The sequence below is a fragment of the Mobula hypostoma genome, chromosome 4 (assembly GCF_963921235.1).
Source record: "Mobula hypostoma chromosome 4, sMobHyp1.1, whole genome shotgun sequence".
NCBI lineage: Eukaryota > Metazoa > Chordata > Chondrichthyes > Myliobatiformes > Myliobatidae > Mobula > Mobula hypostoma.
This window is the reverse complement of record NC_086100.1, coordinates 184493388-184508555: the sequence shown is the minus strand read 5'-3', so window position 1 is coordinate 184508555 and position 15168 is coordinate 184493388. Positions and strand designations below refer to the sequence as shown.

General features: G+C 43.2%; 1 protein-coding gene across 2 annotated transcripts in view; it reads left to right on the top strand.

Moving 5' to 3' along the window:
- The window catches only part of suclg1 (succinate-CoA ligase GDP/ADP-forming subunit alph), a 99517-nt gene that overhangs the window by 4641 nt on the left and 79708 nt on the right, over nt 1–15168 (top strand). The window contains exon 1 of one of the 2 annotated variants that reach the window (XM_063047112.1): nt 989–1046. The exons of the other annotated variant lie outside the window; for it this stretch is intronic. Coding sequence (XP_062903182.1) covers nt 1004–1046 — 43 coding nt within the window. The 5' untranslated portion in view covers nt 989–1003. Of the gene's footprint in view, nt 1–988; nt 1047–15168 lie in introns of those variants that run through there. 2 annotated transcript variants of the gene reach the window in all.

The following is a 15168-nucleotide window of genomic DNA, read 5'->3' as shown; positions in this document are numbered from 1 at the left end:
AGGGAAATAATAAACAGTAAGTGGAGTTGGTGACCTGAGAGAGAGGATAAGGTGCAGGATTACAGGGCAGTGTAGGAACGGGAGTAGGGCTCGTTGGTTTGCTCTACCTGATATGGAGAATGACTTCCCGTGTTGTAATAAATAAGGCTAGAATTTCTGCTGCTTTTATCAGAAACAGAGGAAAGGTGGTCATGAAATTGACAAAATTAGATAGTGCCATTTGCAGCCCTTCCTGGAGATCCTTTGTACTACTCTGTTTTGCTTAATGAGCATGCGTGTGAGGGATGAGCACTTGAATCGCAAGACCTAGAAGGGCATGGGCCAGGTGTTGGTAAGTGGAATATAGATGGGCACTGGATGGTCAGAAGACACAGATACTGAAGATGCTGGAATCGGGAGCATTGATGAGACAGGGGTGCCATGATAGCATAGTGGTTAGCGCGATGCTATTACAGCTCAGAGTGTGAGAGTTTGACATTCAATTCCGGCAGCTTCTGTGAGGAAGGTTGTATGTCTTTCCCTTGTGTGAATGGGTTTCCTCCAAGTGCTCCGGTTTCCTCCCACAGTCCAAAGATTTACCTGGTTAGTAGGTAAATTGTCTTGTGATTAGGCTAGGGTTAAATGGGTGATTTGCCGGGCAGTTGGCTCATTGGAAGTTCCCCCTTATGTTCCTCTTAAGTATTTCACCTTTCACCCTTAACCCATGAGCTCAAATTCTAGTCTCACCCTCGGTGAGTGCCTGTTGCCCTGACTACAGTGATACAGAAAATGGGTGTGCTTTTTGGAGGTTAATCATTCCACTTCATTTCATCATGGAAAACTACTCTTTAGGAGACTGTCTAGGTTTAGCCATCTGCTTTTTATTCAGTGACCTTCCTTCTTTCATCAGGTTAGAAGTGGGGATCTTTCCGTATTGCAAAATGTTTAATTTCTTTTGCACCTTATCGACAAGTGAAATAGCAAGACCTTTTATGTACAGGCTGAGAAGAGGCAAGCAAAAGTGATGCAGCAATTGTGCCAGAGAGTGATCAGCTCAACGAGAGAGGGTAACTAATCCATTCATGATGTTAAATGTGATCGACAAAAAAAAACACTTTTTTTTCTTAACAGTTGCTGCTTGATCTAATAATGAGCATTTCTGATTTCTCCATTTTGATCAGTAAATTGTTTGTAGGCAGTATTTTAAAACAAAATCAAATAATTTGGAATTAAAGCAGAAAATGCTGGAGATACTCAGCAGATCAGACAGCATTTGTGTCAAAAGAATTAAAGTTTTCGGGGTTGATAACTTTTTATCGGAACTGGAAAAATGTGAAGATGTGCATGTTATAGGATGGGTGGAGGGAACAAGACCTGTACACTTAGTGGCCGCTTTATTAGGTATGCCTGCACACATGCTTGTTAATACAAATATCTAATCAGCTGATCCTGTGGCAGCAACTCAGTGCATAAAAGCAGGCAGACATGGTCAAGAGGTTCAGTTGTTGTTCAGACCAAACATTAGAATGCAGGAAGAAATGTGATCTAAGTGACATTGGCTGTGGAATGATTTTGGTGCCAGGTGGGCTGGTTTGGGTACCTCAGAAACTACTGATCTGGGATTTTCATGAACTAGCAGCCTCAAGTTTACAGAGAATGGTGTGAAAAACAAAAAAAAAAATCATCCAGCGAGTGGTAGCTCTGTGGGTGAAAACACCTTGTTAATGAGAGAGTATCACTAACTTCTTTTTGTCTCCCTGCCCTGCCACCCCCCCTCCACCATTCCCCGTTCCTGTTTCCCTCTCTCACCTTATCTCCTTATCTCCTTACCTGCCCATCATCTTCCTATGGTGCTATTCCTCCTTCCTTTTCTTCTATGGTCTTCTACCCTCTCCTATCAGACTTCTCCTCCTCTAGTCCTTTATCTCTTTCACCAATCAACTTCCCAGCTCTCTACTTCACCCCCTCCTTTCTCCTGGTTTCACCTATCTCCTGCCACCTTGTGCTTCTTCCTCTCCTCCTCCCACCTTCTTACTCTAACTTTTCATCTTTTTTTTCCAGTCCTGATGAAGGGTCTTGGCCTGAAACGGCAACTGTACTGTTTTTCATAGATGCTGCCTGGCCTGCTGAATTCCTTCAGCACTTTGTGTGTGCTGCATTGTTAATGAGAAGGGTTCGGAGGAGAATGGCCAGATTGGTTCAAGCTGACAGGAATGTGACAGTAACACAAGTAACCATGCATTACCACAGTGGTGCGCAGAAGAGCATCTCTGAATGCACAACATATCGAACCTTGAAGTGGATGGGCTACAGCAGCAGAAGACCACGGACATACACTCAGTGGCCACTTTATTAGATACAGGAGGTACCTAATAAAGTGGCCACAGTGCGTGTCGGCAATTGTATGGACACCAGGTGAATGCTGTTGGTGCCACCTTATAGAGGTGGTGAATGCTTGTTGGTCAGAACTAACAGAATCTCAAGGTGTAATTGGAGGGATATGAACTGTGCAGAGGAGAGTTAAAAACAGTGCTGGAAATGTGAGAAGCACAGCACACCAGTTGCTGGAAATCTGAAACACAAAGGGAATGCAAGAAGATCAAGTAGCATCTATGAAGAGAGAAAAGACCGACCAAAGTGGATGACCTTGGTGAGGTCTGACACACACGAGAGGCTGCTTATCTGAAATCATTAAATGCTCCTGTTTGTCTCAGAAGTGACCAGTTCTGATCCTCTTGTAACAATAACTTGGATTTTCTCTCTCTGGAGATGTTGCCTCATCTGTTGATTATCTCTAATGCTTTCTCTTAATATTTCAGATTTCCACATCAGCATTTCTTTCAAAATGAGAATTACAAACATATGTTTCAAGTACTGGAGCAAAATGATAACTAAAACATCTTGGTCAAATTAATCTCTCCCCTTCAGGTCCAGGGGTACCTCTGATGGCTTCTCCCCTTTCTCAATCTCCCTGTCTCCATCTCTGGAGACAAACTGTCTACTGATACCTTTTATAAACCTACTGACACCTACAGCTATCTTGACAATACCTTCAACAACCATCTGCTATAAAGGTGCATTCCCTTCTCTGCCACATCTTTTCTCAAGGTGACACTTTCTTTTCTAGGACATCAGAGATGTCTTCTTTCTTCAAAGAACGTGGTTTCCCTTCATCTGCTATTGATGCTACCCTCACCTGCATCTCCTCCATTTTCCGAACATCTCCCCTCACCCGAGGAGAGCATTCTGACAGGCTGCGTCACTGTTTGGTATGGAGAGGCTACTGCACAGGACCGAAAGAAGCTGCAAAAGGTTGTAAATCTAGTCAGCTCCATCTTGGGTACTAACCCACAAAGTACCCAGGACGTCTTTAGGGAGCAGTGTCTCAGAGGGGCAACGTCCATTATTAAGGACCTCCAGCACCCAGGGCATGCCCTTTTCTGATTGTTACCATCGGGTAGGAGATACAGAAGCCTGAAAGCACACATTCAGCGATTCAGGAACAGCTTCTTCCCCTCTGCCATCCAATTCCTAAATGGACATTGAAGCTTTGGACATTACCTCACTTTTTTTTAATATACAGTATTTCTGTTTTTGCACTTTTTTGTAATCTATTCAATATACATAATTGATTTACTTGCTTATTATTATTATTTTTATTTTATTTATTATTTGTTTCTCTCTGCTAGATTATGTATTGCATTGAACTGCTGCTGCTCAGTTAACAAATTTCACGTCACATGCTGGTGATAATAAACCTGATTTGGATTCTGATCTTCCCAGTGCCTTAACAGGGATAGATAGCTTCTTTTGTTCTCACCTACCACCCCATGAGCCTCCACACCCAGCATATCATTCTTTGCAACTTCTGCCATATTCAACATGATCCTACCTCGCTCCCACTGTCCACTTCCCATAGGAATTGCTCCCTCCATGATTCCCTTGTTAAGCACCTTTGCTCCATCTGCAAAAACCAGGATTTCCTGATGATCAACCTTTTTAATTCTAATTCCTATTCCTATTCGGACCTGACAGTCCATGGCCTCCTCTACTGCCATGATGAGGCCACTTTCAAGTTGGAGGAATAACACCTCATTTTCCATCTGGGTAGCCTCCAACTTGATGGCATGAACTTTGATTTCTACAACTTCCAGTTATTTTACCCCTGACCTTCCCTCTTCTTCAATTCCCCATTCTGGCCCTCTGTTACCTTTTCTCTTCTTAACTGCCTATCACTTCACCTTAGTCTCACTCTTTCCTTTTCTCCCATGTCAACTCTCCTCTCCTGTCAGATTTTTTCTTCTCCAGCCCTTTACTTTTTCCATCTATCACTCCCAGCTTTTTACTTCATTCCCTCTCCTGCAGCCACCTGGCTTTATCTGTCACTTTCTAGCTAGTACTGATTCCCTTCTCCCCATCTTCTTATTCTGGTTTCTTTCCCCCTTCCTTTCTAGTCGTGATATAGGGTCTCTGCCTGAAACATTCGACTATGTATTCACTTCCATTGATGCATCCTGACCTGCTGAGTTCCTCCAGCATTTTGTGTGTGTTACTCCGAATTTCCAGCATCTGCAGAATCTTATGTGTTTTTGATTAAATTACTCACAGCTTCCATGTTTCAACCAACATTCTGGTTCTGTTAATCTCCAATTTAGTTTTTTCTTGTACTTTGTTTCTGCCTTCTAGACATTTTTAATTTTTAGCTTTTGCCAAATACATACTTTCCAACATACTTTATACTGTATCGCCAAACAATTGATACTAGAACGTACAATCATCACAGCAATATTTGATACTGCGCTTTGCGCTCCCTGGAGTACAAATCAATAGTAAATATTAAAAATTTAAATTATAAATCATAAATAGAAAACAGAAAAGGGAAAGTAAGGTAGTGCAAAAAAAAACTAAGAGGCAGGTCCAGATATTTGGAGGGTACGGCCCAGATCCGGGTCAGGATCCGTTCAGCAGTCTTATCACAGTTGGAAAGAAGCTGTTCCCAAATCTGGCCGTATGAGTCTTCAAGCTCCTGAGCCTTCTCCCGGAGGGAAGAGGGATGAAAAGGGTGTTGGCTGGGTGGGTCGTGTCCTTGATTATCCTGGCAGCACTGCTCCGACAACGTGCGGTGTAAAGTGAGTCCAAGGACGGAAGATTGGTTTGTGTGTTAACAAACACAATAAGTGTATGTTACCTCCAGACTTTGTAAAACTTTTACATCCTTCCATTTAAACTTTGAAGCTTTTATTTAATATTGCCCAGTACTTTGATCTGTGGTTGGTGGAATTATTAACCTTTGATCAAGCTCTGATAACCTATCAGAATAAACTACCTTGTGTAATACTTGATCTGCTTCTGATATATTGTGAGACATGTACAAAGCTGAAGTTTCTAACTAACTCAATCTTCTGCATCTTCATTATATTACAACCTAATTTTCTCTTGTAATACAGGTAAAAGCTTCAAATACTTGTAGACAAAGGCACTTATCCTTCTGGAGTCAATCTAACATTCTGCACAGCACAAGGAATTCCGCAGATGCTGGAAATTCAAGCAACACACATAAAAGTTGCTGGTGAATGCAGCAGGCCAGGCAGCATCTCTAGAAACAGGTACAGTCGATGTTTCGGGCCGAGACACTTTGCCAGAACTAACTGAAGGAAGAGCTAGTAAGACTCTTCAGTTCGTCCTGACGAAGGGTCTTGGCCCGAAACGTCGACTGTACCTCTTCCTAGAGATGCTGCCATTTTCCACAGCAGCAAGTTTTGACGACAAAGTTTTTAACATACTCTGTCCCAACTAGACTTTGATTTCTTGCTGGATCATCAGTTTGTCTGAATGATTTCCTCACATCAGTTCCGATTTTCTTTTTATTCTAGTTTTAAATGATTGTCTTTTTTACCCCCTGTCCCAAGTTTATCTGACTATAAAATGACCTCTATGCCACCTCCCTTCAGTCTTAATTGCAATTGGATAAGCTTCTTGACCTCTCCGTTAATGCTGCAAATTTATTTATCTAGAACCGGGGTTCCCTGCTGGGGTCCACAGACCCCTTGTTTAATGGTATAGGTTCATGGCAGAAAAGGGCTGGGAATCCTTGATCTAGAGGAAAGCCTACACTCAGTGGCTAGTTTATTAGGTACCTCTATATAGCTACTTGTTAATGCAAATATGTAATCAGCCAATTATGTGGTAGCAACTCAATGCATAAAAGCATGCAGACATGGTCAAGAGGTTCAGTTGTTGTCAGGCCAAACATCAGAGCTGTGATATAAGTTACTTTGATTGTGGAATGACTGGGGTGGTTTGTGTATCTCAGAAACTGCTGATCTCCTAGGATTTTCATGCACAACTATCTCAAGAATTAACAGAGAATGGTGCAGGAGCCAAAAAAGATCCAGTGAATGGCAGTTCTGTAAACTGTCTTGTTAATGAGAGAGCTCAAAGGAGAATGGCCAGATTGTTTCAAGCTGACATGGAGGCAACAGAAAATTACCTTGTGTACTGTATAGCCTACATTATAATAAGGGACAGCTGTATGTTCTTAGTAAAATGTCGTGGCATGAGCTATCAGGCGCATATTGAGCATGGGCTATTAGGCACGTATTTGATCTGTATGTGTATTGTCGAGTTTGGATTCTGCCAGTAAAGAACCATGAAACTTCGCTCCCGTCTCCAGCGTTTTTATTAATAGCATTGTTGTGTAACCAGGCCACAAACACAACACCATGTGTTACAGCAGTGGTGTGCAGAAGAGCATCTCTGAACACACAGCACATCAATCCATGAAGTGGATGGGCTGCAGCAGCAGAAGATTATAAGCATACCCAGTGGCCACTTTATTAGGTACAGGAGGTACCTAATAAAGTGGTCACGGAGTGTATATTTTATAGTGTACTGACTGTAATGTTTGCTGTTCTTCCCATGATGACATTTCTGTCAGTAATTATACCGGTGAAACTTGTTTGGTCTGAAGAAATTATTGAAAGAACGAAATTTCATTCCTCTCCCTGCGTGACTTTTATGGCAGAGCTAGATTTACTGATGTGATCCTAAATTCAATTGCAGCATTTAAGAAGCATTTGGACAGATACTTTAATGAACAAGGCAGAGAGGGAAATTGAATTAATGCATACAAGTATGATTAGTATAGACAGGCGTGATGGTTGACAAAGACACTATGGTTCAAATAACCCATTCCCATGCTCTACAGACTCGGACCCTATAAATGTAGTATTTAAATATCTTTGCTCAGAAAGTATTGGAGTGTATCTGATGCTGGTAATTCACCAATGCTGTCATGGTGTTGTAGATATGCTTTAGTTGAAAATAGAGCAGAAAAGGAGTGTTCATTATTCACTGTTTGTCATCACCTCATTGCGTTACAGTCAATGAAACAATTTTCAGACAAAGTCATTACTGTAAAATGGACAAAAACAGCGTCCCGACTGAAATGGGGAAAGGGGCTTTGATTTGGTGTCCTGGCTGAAATGGGAAAAGGGGTTTTGATTTGGTGTCCTGGCTGAAATGTGGAAAGGGGTTTTGATTTGGTGTCCCGGCTGAAATGGGAAAAGGGGTTTTGATTTGGTGTCCCGGCTGAAATGTGGAAAGGGGTTTTGATTTGGTGTCCCGGCTGAAATGGGGAAAAGGCCTTTGATTTAGTGTGCCATCTGAAAGATGACACATCCAACAGTGCATCCCTTCCTCATTGCCTCATTGGAACTATAGTATAGAATTCTTATTTGACTTGGACTAGAATTCACAGTCTGCTAACTTAGCAGTTTACATGAATTAATCAGTGGTAAATGGTGACAATACCTTCTGTAATTTCTCCTTTTTTTAATATAATTTTAAGTTTTGAGACATCTCAATAAACACTGTAAAACCGGTGATTATTGTCGATCCCTAATTGCTGTTGGGCATTTGGTGATTAGCTTCCTCCTGAACTTATGTAGTATCTACAATGAGGAATTCCGGATTTAGATGGAACTTCATTGAAATAATGATGTAATCTAAGTCGAGATGGTTTGTGTGACTTAGCCGCAATGTGCTAGTGGTGTTTTGAAATTCTGCTTCTTGACCTATTAGGTAGTAGATGTTGCGGGCTTGAAAGATGTTGGTGAAGAATTCCTGGTACATTTTTGCATTATGGCTTAGACCACAGGACATAGAAGCAGCATCAGCCTTTCGACCCTTCAAGTCTACTCTGCCATTCCATCATGGCTGATTTATTACCCCTCTCACCCCCTTTCTCCTGTCTTCCCCCCTTAACCTTTGACACACTTACTAATCAAAAACTTCGTAACCTCCTCTTTAAATATAGCCAATGACTTGGACTCCACAGCCATATATGGCATTGACTGACCAATTAATTTTATTGATTCGATAAAGAAATTCCTCTTTATTTCTGCATCTCTGTTCTGAAGAAACGTTTTTCTGTTCTGAGGCTGTAGTCTCTGGTCTGAGACTCCTCCACTGTAGGAAACATCGCCCCTGTGTCCACTGTATCTAGGCCTTTTAATATTCAATACGTTTCAATGAGATCCCCCTCATTCTTCAAAACTCCAGCGAGTACAGGCCCAAACTCAAATGCTTCTCGTGAATCTCCTCTAGACCTTCTCCCCAGCACATCATTTCTTAGATAAGGGTCTTTAAGATGGTTATGCTATGATAGGCCAATTCTGGCCAATTGTCCTTTTTGGAATTAAGATGGGATCTTCCTGTTAAAAGGAGACTACTCCATCTGACATAACATGCCTTTGCAGATGGAAAGGTTTCTTTGAGTTAGGAAATGAGTTATTTGCTGCAGCATCTATCAAGTTGTTGTGATGGAAATTAGGGTGGGTAGAGCGGATAGAGTCAGTAAATTGGGCTTCCTTAATCATTATATCCTTGCTTTTGTGGTGTAAATGTTTCTTGCTGCTTTTCAGACCAAACTTGGTATTGTTGCATGCAGGAACAGAATAGTCCATTTATCTTGAATGTTAAATATAAAATGTGTTTTGAAAGAAAACATATTGAGGGTTTGTATTTGATTGTACCTGTTATTCCTCACTAAAGGAACATGTAACATATGTTATTTGAAAATTTCGTGAAATGCTGATGTGGAGATTTGAGTGATACTTCCACCCTGTTGACTTGCAGAAATTTCTTTCAGTTGAATTGTGGAAATGCCTAAGCCATTGATTTAAAGAACCTTATTCGCCGGTTTACACATACATTTTCTGCCGGTGTGTACCAAAATCTGTATACAAAAGTATACAAAATCTGTACCTGAGGCACTAATTCCAGAGAGACTGAAATGGTGGGAGTCAATAACAGAGAGTGAATGCAGTTTTCAGTGCTTGACCCTTGGCTAATATGTTCAGAGCTTGGCAAAAGGAGTCCTTAAATAGCAGTAATTGTGAACAGCCAGATTAGATTCACAAAGGTTAAGTTCCGCTTCGAGGCTGCTGCTACGAAGATCTAGACCATAGAATCCTAATGCGCTGTATCACTGCATGCAATGTTCCTTCTAAGGTGTGTGCGTGCATACACATCTTTTGTTACTTGCGCACAAAGGAATTTGAACTCTGCACAAAAGGTTGTCACCCTCCATCTTGTTGATACGTTAAGTATATTTCACGATCCACACTATCACATTTCCAGTTTCTGATGTGGTTTTATTTCTTTTAAACAATGAACAACAAACTGGACTTGGTAGTTTACTCTCCTTGGCATAGCTTCAGGTTTACTTCCACTTAAAAATTCAGTGTTCACATGTTGTTACTGGACGAAAAAATGCACAGCACAAGATTTTTGCACACACTGGTCACAACAAATTAGAGGGAACATTGACTGCATGATACAGAAACTGCATTGCTGTGGAGAGGAAAGCTCTATAATAGGTAGTCAAAACTGCCATCACATCACTGGCATCAGCCTACCCACCATTAAGGACATACTGTATATACAGAGAGGTGCTGGAAAAAGCCCTTTAACATCATAAAGGATGCCACCCACCCTGCTCATGGGCTGTTTGTCCCATTCCCATTAGGGAAGAAGCTATGTAGCATCCATGCCAGGACCACCAGACTCAAAAAAACAGTTGCTTTTCCCAACAACACACACAGAACTGCCAGAAGAACTCAGCAGGTCAAGCAACATCTGTGGAAATGAATAAACAGTTGATGTTTTGGGCTGAGACCTTTCCTTAGGACTAGAAAGGAAGGGGGAAGATGCTGGAATAAAAATATTGTGGGGAGGGGAAGGAGGACTAGCTAGAAGGTGATAGGTGAAGCCAGATGGGTGGAACTAGTAAAGGGCTGGAGAAGAAAGAATCTGATAAGAGAGGGGAGTAGACCATGGGAGAAAGGGATGAAGGAGGTGCACCAGGGGGAGGGGATTAGCAGTTGAGGAGAAGAGGTAAGAAGCCAGAGTGGGGAATAGAAAAAAAAAAGGAATTTTTTTTTTACCAGAAGGAGAAACCAATGTTTATGCCATCAGGTTGGAGGCTACCCACACAGAATATGAAGCTGCCAGTGGTGTAGTGGCATCAACACCAGACTTCAAAGCTAATGGTCAAATGTTTGAATCCTGCAAAAAGGAATAACAACACAGAATATGAGGTGTTGCTTCTCCATCCTGAGACTGGCCTCATCGTGGAAAAATTAGAGGCCATGGACTGACATGTCGGAATGGGAATTGGGATAGGAATTAAAATATTGGCCACTGGGATATTCCGCTCTTGGTAGATGGAGCGGAGGTGGTTGAAAAAGCAATTTTACAAGGTTCCTTTCCTTAAACAGTAACACCTCCACCCACTAACCCACACCTCCACAATCCCAACCACCACTACTTTATCATCTCTTATCAGAGTCACCTTATGTACAGACCCTCCTATGCCGAGCATCACTTTATGGACATGCAGTCAATCTATCTTATATATTTATACTTCTTGTGCTTATTTTTATTATTGTGCTCTTTATTTCTTTTTTTTTGTGCTGCATCGGATCTGGAGTATCAACATTAAACAGTCCTGAATCTTGCAGAGTGGTGGTGGCATCCGTTAGTCTCACGAGACCATGGATCTGTGCTTGGATTCTCCAGGGCGCAGGGCTGGGCAAGGTTGTATGGAAGACCGACAGTTGCCCGTGCAGCAAGTCTCCCCTCTCCACGACACGGATGTTATCCAAGGGAAGGGCAAGGGCCGATACAGCTTGGCACCAGTGTCATCGCAGGAGTTGCCAGAACGAGGTTGAAGACAACGTCGGACTGCCTTAGGGACTCCAGCTCCGGATTTGTCCTCAGGGTTTACTCCCGAAGCCTTTCCCATGAGAGGGTATGGCTGCAAGGCAATGGAGGTTTGAAATCAGAGTTTTCCCTCTCTTAGATGGACTGCCTTCCCAGGCTGACGAGTTTCATCTACCCGAAGCACTGGTTTTAAGGCGCCAAGACCCGCCTTTGCCGCTTCTCCTGTCGGTAGATACAGTTCCGCCGGGCTTAGAGGCTAAGCCACACGAGAAGACCAGGAGTTGGACTTGGTTGTCAGAGGCTATTTGAGGCGCGTGCCATAAGGAGCACTTCTTAGATAGTGAGAGCTTGTCGCCATTACCACTCCTCGGCTTGACAACCTTGGAACCCTTGAAGAGTACAGCTCTAGAACATGCCCTTCAAAATGCCTGTGCTGACTGTGCTGTCAATTTAGACTGCACATCTGCCTGCAATTCCCTGCCTGTTCGTGTGTCTGTCTAAATGTATCTGCTTGCATCATTTCCTTTGGCAGCGCATTCCCTGCACGTATCGCTTTGTGTGCCAAGAGAAAGAACTTACCCAATAAATCTCCCTCAATCTTCCCTCTTCAACATTAAACTGATGCCCTCTAGTATTTGCCACTTGTGTCCTGGAGGAGAAAACTCTATCCTATCTATGCCTCCAATAATTATCTAAGGGGTGCCGTGATAGTGTGGTGGTTAGCACAACGCTATTACAGCTCAAGGTGCTCCAAAGTTCGGAGTTCAATTCTAGCGCCACCTGTATGTTCTCCCCATAAACTCTGGGTTTCTTCCCACAGTCCAGAGACGTACTGATTAACAGGTTAATTAGTCATAGTAAATTGTCCTGTGATGAGGCTATGATTATGTAGGTGGATTACTGTGTGGTGTAGCTGGTGGTGCTGGAATGGCTAGTTCCGCATTGTATTTCTAAATGAATTACCTAAGATTCATCTTCCTGCAGGCAGCCACAAACAAAGAACATCGAACACCCAGTGTATGTGTTTGTGGGGGGGGGGGAACAAATCACGCAAAAAGCGAAAAAGAGCAACCAAGATCACATGGAACATAATGTACAGAGTCCCCGAAGTGAGCCACAGCCGCAGAGTGCATATATTAAGCATGAAACCACGGTATCCCCAGAAGTGAGTCCACGGCCACGAGCTGCCGAGAATTGAACCTTGAGAATTAGGATTTGAACCTTGCAGCACGGGACCCAAGAATCCTTTACCTTCTGGCGGTGGCAGCGAGAGGGAGACGGATCAACACAGGCAGATAGTGCTGACACCTGCTTGTTATCCAATCCTGTCCTCGTTGACGTCAAGCTTGGTCAATGCCTTAATCGGCCAGAGCAATGGAGCCTATCATGGGTTCACAATCCACCATTAAAAATTGATGATTGCCCCTCTCATCCTCATCAAATCCCCCAGGAGATCGCAAAAGCAATAAATTGTTTGGTTGCCTCAAAAATACGACCTTAAAATAGAAATTACAGGCTGCAATTGATGGCAGTTCAGAAGAAGAAGAGCATCTAATAGTTTTGTGAGCTGTCTGAAGGTTGTCGCGGTTGGTCATTGGCGCCATCTTGTAGGTTCAAGATAGACAGTTTCTTGTTCTACTTTACATAACTGACCTTTGTGCTCTAACTAATATTGTTGCCATGTCAAATTTGCAGCAATGAAATTGGGAGATGCCTGAAGACAGTTAATCCTTTTCAGAAGGATTTAAACTGGTTATCAAACTGATAAATTGGGTTTAATAATGGCAGATATTAACCACATTCTACAGGGGAGCAAAAGGCGTAGTTAATAGCAAGATGAGGAATTCTGCAGATGCTGGAAATTCAAGCAACACACATCAAAGTTGCTGGTGAACACAGCAGGCCAGGCAGCATCTCTAGGAAGAGGTACAGTCGACGTTTCGGGCCAAGACCCTTCGTCAGGACTAACTGAAGGAAGAGCTAGTGAGAGATTTGAAAGTGGGAGGGGGAGGAGGAGATCCAAAATGATAGGAGAAGACAGGAGGGGGAGGGATGGAGCCAAGAGCTGGACAGGTGATTGGCAAAAGGGATATGAGAGGATCATGGGACAGGAGGCCCAGGGAGAAGGAAAAGGGGGAGGGGGGGGAAAACCTGGAGGATAGGCAAGGGGTATAGTCAGAGGGAGGAAATGCAGACTGGGAGATCGTTTTGCTGAAACGCAAACTGGGAGATCGTTTTGCTGAACACCTACGCTTTGTCCGCCAGAGAAAGCAGGATCTCCCAGTGGCCACACACTTTAATTCCACATCCCATTCCCATTCTGATATGTCTATCCACAGCCTCCTGTACTGTAAAGATGAAGCCACACTCAGGTTGGAAGAACAACACCTTATATTCCGTCTGGGTAGCCTCCAACCTGATGGCATGAACGTTGACTTCTCTAACTTCCGCTAATGCCCCACCTCCCCCTCGTACCCCATCCGTTATTTATTTATATACACACATTCTTTCTCTCTCTGTCCTTTTTCTCCCTCTGTCCCTCTGACTATACCCCTTGCCCAACCTCTGGGTCCCCCCCCCCTTTTCCTTCTCCCTGGGCCTCCTGTCCCATGATCCTCTCATATTCCCTTTGCCAATCACCTGTCCAGCTCTTGGCTCTATCCCTCCCCCTCCTGCCTTCTCCTATCATTTTGGATCTCCCCCTCCCCCTCCCACTTTCAAATCTCTTACTAGCTCTTCCTTCAGTTAGTCCTGACAAAGGGTCTCAGCCTGAAACGTCGACTGTACCTCTTCCTAGAGATGCTGCCTGGCCTGCTGTGTTCACCAGCAACTTTGATGTGTGTTAGTTAACAGGAATACTGGACAAATGGAATAGGATTAACAAGCACGTTACTTTAGGAAAAGTCCTTTGGCGTTTTGACCTAACACCTCCCAGTTTCTCACTTCATCCTTACCTCCCCCACCCACCTACCTTCCCCCACACCTGGCTTCACCTATCACCTTCTAGCTTGTACTCCTTCCCCACCCCCACCACCTTAGTCTGGTTTCTTCCCCAATCCTTTCCAGCACTGATGAAGGGTCTTGGCCTAAAACACATTTATTCCTTTCCATAAATGCTGCCTGACCTGCTGAGTTCCTCCTGTATTTTGCGTGTATTTCACTGGATTTCCAGTATCAGCCGAATCTCGAGTTTAGGATTAGCTAAACTCAAGAAATATAGACCATAGAATCCTAATGTGCTGTATCACTACATGCAACGTTCCTTCTAAGGTCTGCGCGCGCGCACACACATCTTTTGCTACTTGCGCACAAAGGAATTTGAACTGCGCACAAAAGGTTGTCTGCAAATAATAATATATTTTCTGCTTAGGTCTGAACAATGTGACAGGTTGCACAGTGATTAAGTCTAAAAAATAATTATGGACTTGTTTTTAAACATGGTCAGCTCATGCCTGGAGTACACATGCCCACATTTGGTACTGCCTGAGAAAGAAACTGCAGATGTCAGTAACGAAACTGTCTGCTCATTACAGGCAGGAGAGGTACATGATATTTGTAGCCGAGAGAAAAAGAAATCGAGGAGGGGGAAAAGCTCTGGGTACGCAGGCACAGAAATGGTTCTGTGCTGGGAAAGGCTCACTAAACCAGCGCAAGGGGTCCAATGCATGTTTCATGCGATCACAGTAAATGGCTGCATTTAGACAATGTGTGGTCGCTGCAGTGCTCCAGCTATGTAACGAGAATCTGCCAGAGAGTGCCTTTCTCACCACCAATTTAGCAAGGTTCAGAGATTCATTTATTATCAAAGCATGTATCCATCTACAACTCTGAAATTTGTCTTCTCCAGATAGACACAAAACAAAGAAAGAACATGAAAATCTTTCGGAGAGAAACATCAAACCCACCACTTCTGCGTAAAAAAGAACATCATCGTGATCATTGTCCCTGAACCTCCCCCCCCCC